The sequence below is a fragment of the Quercus suber genome, unplaced genomic scaffold (assembly GCF_002906115.3).
Source record: "Quercus suber isolate HL8 unplaced genomic scaffold, Cork oak 2.0 scaffold_806, whole genome shotgun sequence".
Taxonomy (NCBI): domain Eukaryota; kingdom Viridiplantae; phylum Streptophyta; class Magnoliopsida; order Fagales; family Fagaceae; genus Quercus; species Quercus suber.
This window is the reverse complement of record NW_027070241.1, coordinates 60,657-73,987: the sequence shown is the minus strand read 5'-3', so window position 1 is coordinate 73,987 and position 13,331 is coordinate 60,657. Positions and strand designations below refer to the sequence as shown.

Below are 13,331 nucleotides of genomic sequence, written 5' to 3'. Positions count from 1 at the left end.
TGAGTTACTAATAAATGGGGGAAAGACAGGGCAATTTAGACCTAAAAGAGGGTTAAGGCAAGGGGACCCTTTATCCCCTTACCTTTTCATATTATGCCAAGAAGTCCTTTCAATGGAGAAGGATTTTATGGAGAAGAATATTAGTGGGGTTAAGGCTAGTATTGGCAGCACTCCCATCACACATGTAATGTACACGGATGATATTGTTTTATTCTCAAAAGCATGTAGGAAGGAAGCTAATGCCATTAATGAATGCTTGGAAAAATATTGTAGGTGGTTTGGACAAATGCTTAACAAAGCAAAATCAGGGATTATTTTCTCCAAGCTCACACACCAGTAGACTCGCGGGGCATAAAGCATATTTTACAGATGAAAAGTCTTAAAACAGACTCTGTTTACTTGGGGGCTCCTTTATTCCTTACCAAGGCTCCAGCAAAGGACTTTAAGTTCTTACAAGAGAGGTTGGAAGCCAAACTGAATGGGTGGAGAAGTAAGACTTTATCTTGGGCGGGTAGATCCACCCAAATTAAAACGGTGGCTCAAGCGTTACTTACATACACATTGTCTACTTTTGACATCCCGACTAAGGTGTGTGAAAGGTTAGATGCTTTGACTAGGAAATTTTGGTGGAATCCAAAAAACCCAAATTGAAGGTATTTGGCTTGGGTGGCTTGGGAAAAACTTTGTCTACCTAAAGGAATTGGAGGGTTGGGATTCAAAAAGAGCAAGGATTTTAATAAAGCTCTTCTGGCTAAGCTTGCTTGGATGATTGCTTCAAATAAGGACAGTTTGTGTATGAACCTTTTGAGAAGCAAATACAAGGTAAGAGAGAATTGGATTCAAAGTGAACCTTCTAAAAATGCTTCCCCAACTTGGAAAGCAATTGAGAAAACCAAAACCCTTATTGCTAAGGGTGCTTGTTACCTTGTTGGAGATGGTGCTTCAATTAGTGTATGGGAGGACCCATGGATTCCATGGCTAGATGGGTTTAAACCATCTCTAAAGGATGACTCAACTCAACGAAACCCTTTGATGGTTTCAAACTTGATTTCTACTGAGGACCATTGCTAGAATCTTCCTCTGCTTAATGAGCGTTTAATTCTGAGACAGTTGAAGCTATTAAAAAAATTCATATTCCTTTGAGGAGCAGAGCTGATAAGCTTATTTGGGTTCCGAATGACGAAGGGGCATTTTCTGTGAAATCTGCTTATAAGGCTAACCAAGTCCTTGCTTGTGGAAGCTCCACAGTTCAGTGGCAAAAAATATGGAAGATCAAAGCTCATGACAGAATCAAAATGCTTCTTTGGAGAATTGGGTCTAATGTCCTACCAACCAAAAACAACTTGGCATTAAGAATAGGGACATCTGATCCAAACTGTGTGTTTTGTGGCAGTGAAACAACAACTCATTTATTTTTTCATTGCTAAGTAGCAAGGGCCATCTGGTTTGGATGTAGTTGGTGCATAAGAACTGACAAAATGAATATTGCATCAAACGAAGACATCCTCAAAGTTGTCTTGAACTTGGATGAGCTGAGCACACTTCAAATGGCAGTAACCATGGAAGCTATCTGGCATCTTAGGAATCAGGTTCGGCATAATGGCAGTGAGGTGAACATTATTTCTACCATATGCAATGCAGAAAATAGAGTAAAGGAATATCTTTTGGCTTTGGACCAGGAGCATGACAAAGATAGAAGTGAGGAATTAACTTCATGGACGCCCCCTCCAAGAAACTATATAAAACTAAATGTGGATGCTGCTATCTCACAGGCTTTCACCTCCTTAGCTGTGGTAGCAAGAAATGAGTGTGGTGAGGTGTTAAAGGTATGGACTAAAATTCATGATCTATGCTCTCCTACTCAAGCCGAAGCAGCTGCAATTCTGTGGGCTCTAAACTTGGCCAAAGATGAAAATTGGAGCAACATCGTTGTGGAGGGAGATTCAAAAATATGTTTAGATGCCCTGTCCAAGGCAGAAGAACCATCCGATTGGTCCATTTCCTCTATCATTTGGGATACTGCTGTCTTAAGTGTATTTTTTGATAATTGTAAGTTTTGTTGGGTTAAGAGAGATCTGAACTCAGCAGCTCACTCAACTGCTAAATATGCTGTTGCTCTTAAGGTAGGTTTTTTGTGCACTGACTATGATTTACCTTCCCCTATCTTGCAAGCTTGTAGGCAAGATTGGGGTTCCTATTGTAGTTCTGCTTAGTTTAATGAATTGGCTGGTTATCAAAAAAATAGATTTGAAATACTATCGTATGAGTAATGTTATAGATACTACAAATTTTACAACATTAAGCTACCCAACTAATGTGTCACAAATCATAAAGAGACCATTCAAATTAGGGTTGAGCATGAAACTCTCTCGACCCGACCTGAATTGAAGGGCTTTGGGTGGGTCAGGAGGATTTTTGGGTCAGGTTCAGGTCTTGGACTTAGGGTTTCGGTTTTAACTTGACCTGCCTGATCCTTTTAATATATATTTTTTTTTCTTACACCTTAGGTGCTTTTGATGCTATATTAATATATTGTTCTCAAACCCAAAAAATATCATCTTTTGAAAATTATACACACACACACACACACTAGAGTACGTGTTTAGAGGCTCTTCTATTTTTTTGAGTGAATGTTAATAATTTGCATCTATTATTATTTAAAAATATATATTCTATTTTTCAAAAAAATAAAAAAAGGATAAAATTTAGAGATAAGCAATAACTATAATTTCTTTTTTAAATGGGAAAAAAATCTTAAGTTTTAGGAATTCTCTTTTTGAATTCAAAATGAAATTTGTTATTTGACATTTATGACTCTATTTCTAAATGAAGTTACCCTTCATTAATGAGAGTATTTTTTTACTACATAAAAATCCAGTTGAAAAAGAAGAATCCTCTATATAGTGTGTATTTGTGTGTGTGTGTGTGTATATATATATATTTTAAAATTCTGATTATAAATATTTTAAAAAATCCTATTATAAATTTCCCTTTTAGTTCCTTTTCTAATTTAAAACCTTCACCAAATCTCCTCATTTAAGACTCAAACCTATTTTGTACTTTCCTTGTTTTATTTTCCATTCAAATTCGAATTAAACCTTAAAAGGTAATCCCTTGGCATTTGATGACTTAACTTATTTTGAAAAAATATTCAATCACTTTTTTAAAATTTTCCCAATAGAAATGTCAACTTTTTTTTTTTTTTTTTGAGGGGAATAGAAATGTCAACTTAAATTTGAATTTAAGAGCTTAATTCCAATGGAAATATTTTATCTTTAGTCATCTTATTAAAACCTTTGCATTTTCCAAATTGATTGGATTCAAATTTAAAATTCAAACATTAACTAACCCAATTCAAATGACTATATATCATAAAATGTACTAAAGTCGACAAAAAAAAAAAAAAAAAAAGCGTTGAAACAAAAAAATTATAAATACACCCAAGTTAAATAAAAAAAGCAATNCACCAAGTTAAATAAAAAAGCAATAAGAAATTAAAACATAAAATTGTGTTTGTGATCTCAAAATAAGAAATAAGGAGGAATCAATTGCTAGCCAAAATTGAAGTTTTTATAACTAGCCTTCCTCCATTAGATCTTGATTTCAAATTTGAATTCCATTTTGAATTTAAACTAAGGCAATAAAGTGTTTAGATTTTTTTGGATATTGTTGAGAAATAATGTGAATAGACTTTTCCGTCCATTAGACTTCAAATTCCAAATTTGAATCTCATTTTGAACTTAAATTGAATTTTGTTTACTTTAAAACTTAATTGTAGTAGTTTTTTATTTTTTATTTTTCGAAATACATAAATTTTAGTTTGGTTCTCTGTAAAAAAAGAAAAAGAAAGTACTATATAGGTATTAGCATACAGTTGGCTTTCTCAGTTTCTTGTATTGTCTTTCACACAAGTCGTAACCTAGATGAGAATTCAGAAACCCAACTCTGCGATCAATCGATCAATAATGTTTAAATCTGCGAAAAGGAAAAAGAAAATATTATTGTCCTAAAAGCGAGTCTCTAATGACATCCTGATTGGGCTGCCATTGAAATCCTTAATCTGATTCGGGTGTGTTTCTAAATCTTTTGACTCCATCATCACCAACCCCGATTTCATTACCACAAATCTCAACCAAGCTATATAACTGTTCAATAACAACAACACCCACACAGGTTTCTTTCTATATATGCAATAATGCCAAAATTCTAAGGTCCAGGGTTGGTTTAGGGTCCAATTAGATTACAAATTGACTTGAGAGGTGTTAAAATGGAAAATATTACTTTTTATGAGCAAATAAATCTATTTTTGAAAAATAAAAGGTCAAGAAAACCTTAGGCCTACGTACACAGGTCTGATGCATATGTACGCAGTCACAAACTTGCGTACTCAACAAGGGTTTCATATGCCTATGAAAGACAAGTTTTCTGTGCTAATGTTGAGGTTTGGAAAGAATCCCACATCATGTAGGAGCCATTCCAAACCCCTATGTTCTCACTATATAAAGCCATACATGGCACCCTTTCAAAACAATCCTAAAGGAAAACTTAAAATTCACTAGAAATAAGGAATTAAAGAGGGAGGTTTTTCACAAAATATTCTCAAGTCAATTTTATTGTAATTGGAGACCTTTTTTGGTCTTGATCCTTAAGTTTTGAAGTTTACTGATTTTAAAAAAAATTGTGAATAGATTTAATCGAGGGGAACAGTCAAAATCAAGCTAAAAGTGCTTTTGTTTTGAGGTATATGTTCTAACATCTTTTCTTCCATTTTTGCCTTTAATCTTACTTTTAATCTTGTTTCTTTGCTTTGTTTATGTGTTAACATGTTTGTTTAGTATAGGTTTTAATTGTTTTCTGTTTTAAAAGCATGATAGGTTATAAGAATATTCTTTTTAAGTTCTGTTTTCTGTTTTAAAAGCATGCTAGGTTATTAGAATATTCTTTTTAAGTTCTGCTCTATTTCCGTGTTCTTGTTTTCTAGGTTAGGGTTCTTTAGGGCATGTCTACATGTGTACGCAGGCTCGAAGTATGCATATGCATTCAATTCCTGCGTATGTAGGCCTATGTATGCATACGCATACTCGTGCCCGAAAACCCTAATTCAGGTTTTCTGCTCCCGCTTCTTTGTTTCCTTCACATAATATGCCTTTGTTTAGTCACTTTTTTATGCTTTCTAAGTCTTTGTTCATTTGTTTAGTTGCTTGTTTGTCTTTAACATGCTAGATTAGGGCTTTTTTATTTTTTATTTTTATACCATGAATATGCATATAACATGATCATGCATTAATGCCATGAGTGCTGGGATGTAGCAAGGTGAGTAAGGTAAGTCATGCGTTCACATGAACATGCATTTGTTTATTATAAGAGCTTTATCTTCCTTTGATGAACATGTATATGCTAGTCGATATGCCATGCTTTGAATGATAATATGATTTGTTTGATGTCTACGTTTTTGCCTTGATTTGATAAATACATGCTTCTGCCTTGGATGTAATGGATGCCATGTACGATAGATGTATGCTAGGGTTGATGGGATTGCCATGATAGATGTATGATAGGGTTGGTTAATGAGAATGATAGATGAATGTTAGGTCTTGGGATGAAATGTCATGTTGTATGCTTAGATGTATGCTAGTGTGAGTGTGTTAAGATGCATTATTGAATGTGCCTTTAATAGGATTAAGACGTAGGATACAATGAGTGGAAGTCGACCTACTGGCCGGGCTGTTTTGGGTGCCTAGCACCTTCTTAGGACCGTACCAAAACTCCGAACCCATACTTTGGTAGTAAGACTAATCATTCCACGTAAATGCGCTATATTCATGGTTCCTAAACCATAAAACTAGGTGGCGACTCTTTGTGTTTTCTCCACCCCGGTCCACTCAGCCAAGGCGTACTCTCCAAACCATGCGTTGCGCCTATATACGGGTTAGTGGAGAAAGATTGAAATACCTATGGATACATATGGGACATCTGTTACTTCTATATATCCATCACCCTGTTTATTTTTCAATGGAGCTTTGCACTTTTTTTTTTTTTTTTTTTTTTTAGGTAAATATGACTGAAACTCACCCAAAAACATATCTCTGTATTGGACAAGAACCAAACAAAAGAAGGAAAAACATTATTTTTTTACATGTAAAGAAGTTTGACACCTTTAATCTTCACCAAAAATAATTATTATTATAATAATAATAATAATAACAACAACAACAACAACTATATCTAGAAAGAAGCATAAAGCATAAGCATACATCACAATGGATGGTGTCATCAAGGTTAACCATTGTACAATTGGTGCAGAACCACTTCTTAATTTCTACATGCTCTTGTGCAGGCTCCCAGTCACTATCATCATCCTCATCATCAAAGAGATCTTGGTTGTTATACATATCTTGGAAAGTCATTTCTTTCTGCTGCCTTGCTTTTTTCTACAAGGAAATCCCAATGTCATTTGCAAATTCAGAAGTTTTAAAGAAAGAAATTACTATCAAAAGCTACTAAACTGATGGAGGAATTTCGTGAAAGGGAGGGTTGTTACTAAGTTGCTTAGAGAAAAGAAAGAAAACCTAGCTCTTCAAGAGACACACTCTTGGAATAATACATCACAGGTAGAGAGTTCTTGGATTCAAATTCAACTAGTTACAATGAGGGCAGCCTTGCTTATTTATAGTTACACAAGCAAGCTGCTGATTGGCTAGGAAGTTAGTTACAAGAACCTACCATGTGGCTGCCATGTGATTGGCCAAGGCCTAACAAACTTCTCTAACTAACTGATAGACTATTGTGCTTATCACTAATAAACTATTAGCTAACTAACTTTCTGTTACAAGTGATAAAGGCTATTACAAGTAATAGGAACTACTTATCATACAACATAAGCACTAGTGCTGATTTCTATTACAAGTGATAAAGGCTATTACAAGTAATGGGAACTACTTATCATACACATCATAAAAACTAATGATTGAACTTGCTGGACAGCAACAAGTGGTAAACAGCTTCCTCTAAATGAACCACATCATAAACCCCAGGGAAGGGGAAATGAAGAGGCATCTAAATTTCTTACATTCAGTAAATTATCCTCATGTTCCACTTACATGAATAACATCAGGCTGCATGTTTGCATTAAGATTGTCTGAAGCATCTCTAGTGGATATTCCTGATCTATTAACTTCCCCACCATTTTCATCATAACAAGGTTGAGAACTGGTTCCATTGGACCCCAGGTTTCTACATCTTCCGTTACGGCCTTGACGTGGATTTTGGTCACTTTGTTTGTGAAGACTGTTCTCAGCCTCCCCATTTGTCAAACGACTCATTTGAACTGTTTCTTTTACCATGTTGGATGGAGAGTTCACATGGTGATTTTCTGCCAGAATCATTCCTTCATCAAGATCCCAATAATCAGCAATACTGTTGAATAACATGGGGAACATACTTAACAGCAGGAACATAACATAAAGAATAATGGACATAGAGAAGGAACTGATTAAGAAACATAAAATAATGTAAGCAAGAAAGAAAAAAATATTTAAAAGGAAAAAATATTACTACTAACATAAATCAATCCCGGTGTATCATATATGGCACTGAAAAATATTATAAGAGTTCTTTCTAGATATTGAACTAACATAGATGGCTACTTCAAATTAAGCATCTTTGTATAGTGATAAATAAAATGGAAGATTTTATGGAACCTTTTTTCTCAGATCTGATGTATCATATTCATACCACATAACCTAAATATAATCCATATAGTATGAAATAAATAATATTAAAAAACAGAAAGAGAAGAAAAAGAAATAAAAAGTAGTATACCATTCTTTGGTGTTGAAGGTTTGGATCTTTGAACACCCAAAGAAGCAAGATTGCAATTAGCTCTCCTCCCATCTATCACTGGAGCAGCATCAACACAAGCTCTCATGGCAGCTTCGGGTTCTCGAAAAGTTACCTAAAATAGAAATAACATTAATTTTCCATCACAATTATGAACAGAAAAGAGTTATTAATATTTTCTCTTTTTTGTTTTATAAATTCCATTTCTTTTGAGAAATTAACAATTCTAGATCTTTCATTTGGCTCGCGATCTAGTGAAAAAAGGACAAAGTACAAAGATACCATATAAGATATTGAATAGTGAGATAAATTAGACAAAATCTATATGCAAGCAAAAATGTGAGAGAAAGTAAAGAAGAAGCATACAAATCCGTAGCCTTTGGATCTTCCTGTGGCTTTGTCAGTGATGACAACAGCCTCCAAGATCTCACCAAACTGTTCAAAGTATTTCTTCATGGTCTCCTTCTGGGTTTCCCAAGCCAAGCCTCCAACAAATACCTTGGTATAAGTTGTGTCACCAAACTGCCCTGCCAAATTAGCTGGAGTCATCTTTAAAATTTGGTCACTTTAATTCCTCAAAATTTTCTCTTACAAAATCTGTTACACCACCACCACCACCACCACCACCACCTTGATATCTCTCCAAATAAAAGTGGGCAGAAGTAGTGATACTAGTAGTAGTAGTACTACTAGTTGTGTATGTGTGTGCTGTGTCAATAATGAAATAAGTCCTAGCTAGCACTATGGCACAAAGATGGATCTAGACTATTTTAGTTGTGGTACAAGATGAATATGAGGAAAACCCACTAAACCTAGATGGATCTTTTCAAGATATTAGAGGTGGTGAATTTGGATTTGGTGGTGATGGAAGGAGCAGTGGTATTGATAATAAGAAAGAGAGAGAGAGAGAGAGAGATGAATAAAAAAGAGAAGTGAAATATTAGGAGGGAAGAGAAAGCAAAAGTTAGAAAAAGAGGAAAGGGGCTCTCATAATACGGACATGAATTATATACAAAACAGCAGCCCCCACCTCGTTACATTATTTCTCCAAAATTCACTTTCTCACGCGCCCATTATAATGTGTGCTTACTACGTGAATATCATTACCTCATATTATTCCATACCACGCGCAATCATGAGCGTGGGTGTGGGTTTTTCTACTATTATTATGTCCCTCAATATCCCTCATCGCTGTACTTTTGGTTTTATTATTTAAGGCTAGTACGGCAATGACTAATTAGGCCTAAGGTTGTTCTCATAATCACCTATATTACCATAGAAAACTGCATTGCTTGGAATGTGTAACGTAGTGGCAGAAACGGAACGGGGAAATTTGGAAACGGAGGGAGGGATAAAATCACGGGGAAAGTCAACGGTCAACCGTCCAATTGGTGCAGTAATGTTGTGTAACTATTAACTATAAATAAATTATAAACGGGTGTGATTCAGTGCATCTCTTTTTCACATTAAATTTTTTTTGTATAGTCCATTAGTCCTATGGTCACCTCGGCCTCCGCATGGTCTTTTGGCAACTGGGGGACCATAGCTTTGTCTCTACACTTTCTAAGTTTCGGGGATGGGAAAGAGAGAAAAAAATGGAGGTGATCAGAATATATTACAATTCTTAGTCTAAACATAGGGCATAGGGTTAAGTGTAATGTTATTGTCATGAGATATTTTTTGGGGCCGTAAATGAATTAACCTCAAAATTTTGAGATTAAAACTTTTTATTGTTGTCAAACTAAAATTTTATATTTCAAATTGTAAACAAGCCGAGGAAGCCTATAACTTTAGGTTGTAGAAAGTAGACACTAGATGATGACATAGAGGTGATTGAGCTAGGGGAAGTGGGGATTTGAACTAAAACAAACAAATTAGATAGTAATTTGGTAAGGTGAGGAAAGGGGAAGGAGGAGCTTGGAAAATCTAGTTCAAATGTGGTTTGATTAGATGGGAATGGGAAAAGAAGAAAAGACCTAACTAAAGAGGAGGATGGTACTCATGTACATTGTCGCATGTCGCTGGCTAATAAAAAAGAAAGAAAAAAAGAAAGAGTAATTAAAGCCCTTCAATTTTTGTTTGGAAAAGTTATCTCATTAGGTTCTAATTAACTAAAGCCTTAGTAAGATAAGTTTGATCTGTCATGCATATATCAAGCTTATTATCATGAGTTCAAATCTTCTATCCCACACTTCCTGCTCCACTATATACTCCACAAATAAAAATATACCACATGTACATCTAATTTATTAAATGCTAAATTTATGCATTCTATTATTTCAATTTTCTAAAATAAATAAATAAATAACCCATCATATTTAGGTAATTGAAATAATAGAAGACATAAATTTAGCATTTAATAAATTAGATGTACATGTGGCATGTTTTTATTTGTGGAGTATATAGTGGAGCAGGAAGTGTGAGACAAAATATTTGGACTCTATTATCATGAGCTTAAACTCAACATGTTTTGTATTAAGTCCTATCGTTCATGAGCCTATTCATGATCAATTTTTTGTTGTTATTTGGTCTTGGCTTGTTTATTAAACAAGCTTAAGCTTGCTTGTTATAAGCAAACAAACATGAACGATATTTTTACTGAGCTTAGCCTAAATTATTTATGTAAGGACCAGATTTGAATTCTTAACCCAAAATATGAATGGACTTAGGCCCAAAAAGCCCAAAACAATGAATTTGTAGAGAAATTGGTTAGAAAACTGGGTTTTAGTTAATCAAACAACAAGTTAAGTAGGTTGGTGACAAAAGAGTGAAGATAGACAAATTTAAACTGAAGAAAAAATGTCTTCGGCAATGTCCGAAGAGACTGCTTCTTATATAATGCTATTAAATGTGGTTACAAGTCTGGTTCTAGATTACTATAGTGTTTCTTCTCTGATTTTCTGATCCCCTTTCTCATTGCCTCCTTCTTTTATACTATCTTTCCTTTCCATCTCTACCTTCCACGTGCATGTTAGATGATTGGTGTTGATATTTGTCCCATCAGAACCTCTTATAAATCTTCATGTAATAACTGTAAGGCTGAAAACTATTATTCAGGTATCACCTCCACATTAATGTGGTTAGAGAGTTAGCTGTAGAGTATTTAATGCAGTGGTAGTAGCTTTCTCCTAAGATATTTTTATGATTTCTCCCTGTTTGACATCTCTACAATGCTTATCTGCATTAATGAGACTTTCTGGAATGTTACCCTAGATGACAGACAATCTCTTCGGACCCCGGTATTGGTCAACCGAGGATGCATTTATCCTCGGCCCATCCTCTTGAGCCATTGTGACCAAAACTAACCTCTATTTAATAACGCAGTCTCTTTTGATAAAGATTTCTCTTCCTCGGACAAACTCTCGTCCTCGAATTGGGCTATAGGCCTAATATACAAACAAATAATGAACTCCTAGGCCCAATATTCCTACAATAGCCTCTTGAAATTCTTCTTTCTAGCTCCTCATGAAGAAAGGATGATTTCGACGTCACCATATTTGCTTTGTGCTTATTTCGTCCCATCTCTGTTCATAAAGACGCATTTTTAACTGCCTAAGGCACGCTCTTGACGCTTCGGCTTACAAGATGCGCTCCTCATTAAATTTTTACAGTCTTATGTTCCCCACATTCTACGATGCAATTCAAATCCAACGGTTGAGAACTCTGCTAGGACTTGGGCAGGAATTTTCCCGCCCTGTAGCTCTCTTTTTGATATAAATATCACTCAAATCAAACATTTTCTTTACTTTAGCATTCATTTAGCTGTTAGCGCACATACATTGAACCTGCCAACTCTCTTACCTTACTCGTGCTTCTACAAATACTAAAAGCTTGTCCGAGGACACATTTCTTATTTTTGTAAGTCTTCACAACTCTTTGCACTTTTACTTTTCCCTACATCTTTCTATTCTTCGCTCTTTTCCTCTCCTCGGCTCCATCTTTTCCTCTCAATCACTTTAGGTCTTTCCAAACCCTTCTAGAAATGGGTAGATTTAAGAGTTTGGTAAACTCCGAGGAGGGGATATAGAATTTTAGGGCTCAATATATGATCCCCCCAGGAGTGGGCATTAGGTATCGCGCAAAGGGACAATGGCATGTAGACAGGTAAGAGGGAGAAGTAGCAATCCCGATGATTGCCTTTATAGAAGGCGGGATGAAAATCCCCATAGGCACTGTGACCAGGGATTATCTTAAGGTTTATAGGTTGACTCCTACCCAGCGTGCCCCAAACATGTTCAGAATACTAAGGTGCGTAGACGCCCTCAATGACAAATGGGTTTAGGGCTTACACATCATGATGTCAACTGGGTTTATAATCTCCACCACCTGAAGGGGCAGGGGTATTACCTAAAGTCTAGGTATCCTAAAGTTAGGCTCATTCAGTGCCTTCTTGAATCCAACAAAAGCCTGAATAAGGATTTTCTGATCATGACAGAGGAATGGCATGATGGCCTTCCTTGCTTGACGAGAGAGGGGCAGCCATGTGGGATTTTAGGCCTAGGATGCTAATTTATAAGTTCTTTCTTTTCTTTTGGCATGTTCCATTTTTACATCTGATAAAAAACTTTTGTGTTCCTGGTGATTCTGCAGATAGACACGCTGCTAAGCCAAACATCAGCTTAGTTAATAAGGAGAGTTTGGATAACATACTCCTGGTCGAGGTCTCAGTACACAACGATGACCAATTACGAGCAGCTCACCTAATCTTAGGGTACAAGCCGATCTCGTCCGGCTTTCAAGCACCAAAGTGCGTGATTAGAGCCAAGAACCCCTGTCTACATCGCATAAGTGTAGCTGTCCTTGGTTTTCTCCTCCCTGAAGGCGTTCCTATTCTAGAAGGCACCCTTAGTCTCCACTTAACCCATCCCAGAAGGCATGCCCAAAGTAGCTTTTCCACTTCAACACGCATTTGGTGAAGCTACTTCCTCTTAACCTATCGGCAAGGAAGAAGATAAGGAAGAAGAAGGGCAGAAGGAGGTAGCAAATGTCTTAGAATCAGACGACCTTTACGAGGTTTTCAACCAGCCCTTGTCCCTAGAGACATCAACTGGTGACCTCGGCCAATTTTTTCAACCTCAATCCACTCATTTCGAAGGAACTACTCCCTTATCGGACAAGATAGGAATCCAAAGGAAGTAGAGATCAACTCTCCAAAAGTTACTGGAGTCTTAGCTAGGGAAGGATGCTCCTGAGAAGTTGGCCTAGACAAAACTCCCCCCTCCTCCACTTGTTCCAACCCACAGAGCTGACCCTGCCAACCATAAGAGGAAGTGGGAGGAGAAAGGAAAAGAGGTAGTGGAGATAGGGAAAAACGTCCCCCCTTGTGAAGTTGAGTCTCAGAGGGGGGCCAAGCAACAAAGAGCCCTTCAAACGAGGTCAGACATCGAGGCAGAATTGAGGGGTGACCAACGAGCTGCAACCCCAGCTTAAACCCCATGCCTGGAGTTGAATAGGGCTCCCTTACTCAGTGATGCCTCTATTCGCTACTTCTA

The 13,331-nt window shown here is 36.3% G+C and overlaps 1 protein-coding gene across 1 annotated transcript; it reads right to left on the bottom strand.

Moving 5' to 3' along the window:
• Nucleotides 1–7,762: 7,762 nt before the first annotated feature.
• LOC136064952 (probable RNA-binding protein ARP1) lies at nt 7,763–8,814 on the bottom strand. The gene is made up of 2 exons (XM_065767462.1): nt 8,206–8,814; nt 7,763–7,954 (listed from the first exon to the last, which is right to left on the bottom strand). Exons 1-2 carry the CDS (start codon nt 8,386–8,388, stop codon nt 7,778–7,780), a joined length of 360 nt encoding a protein of 119 aa, XP_065623534.1. The 5' UTR covers nt 8,389–8,814; the 3' UTR covers nt 7,763–7,777.
• Between the last annotated feature and the right edge of the window lie 4,517 nt (nt 8,815–13,331).

Excerpts from the sequence above, each read along its gene's own strand:
- LOC136064952 (XM_065767462.1), bottom strand. The coding sequence starts at position 8,388 with ATGACTCCAGCTAATTTGGCAGGGCAGTTTGGTGACACAACTTATACC. Across the intron at positions 7,955-8,205 it reads GATCCAAAGGCTACGGATTT|GTAACTTTTCGAGAACCCGA; the intron begins GTATGCTTCTTC and ends TTTCTATTTTAG.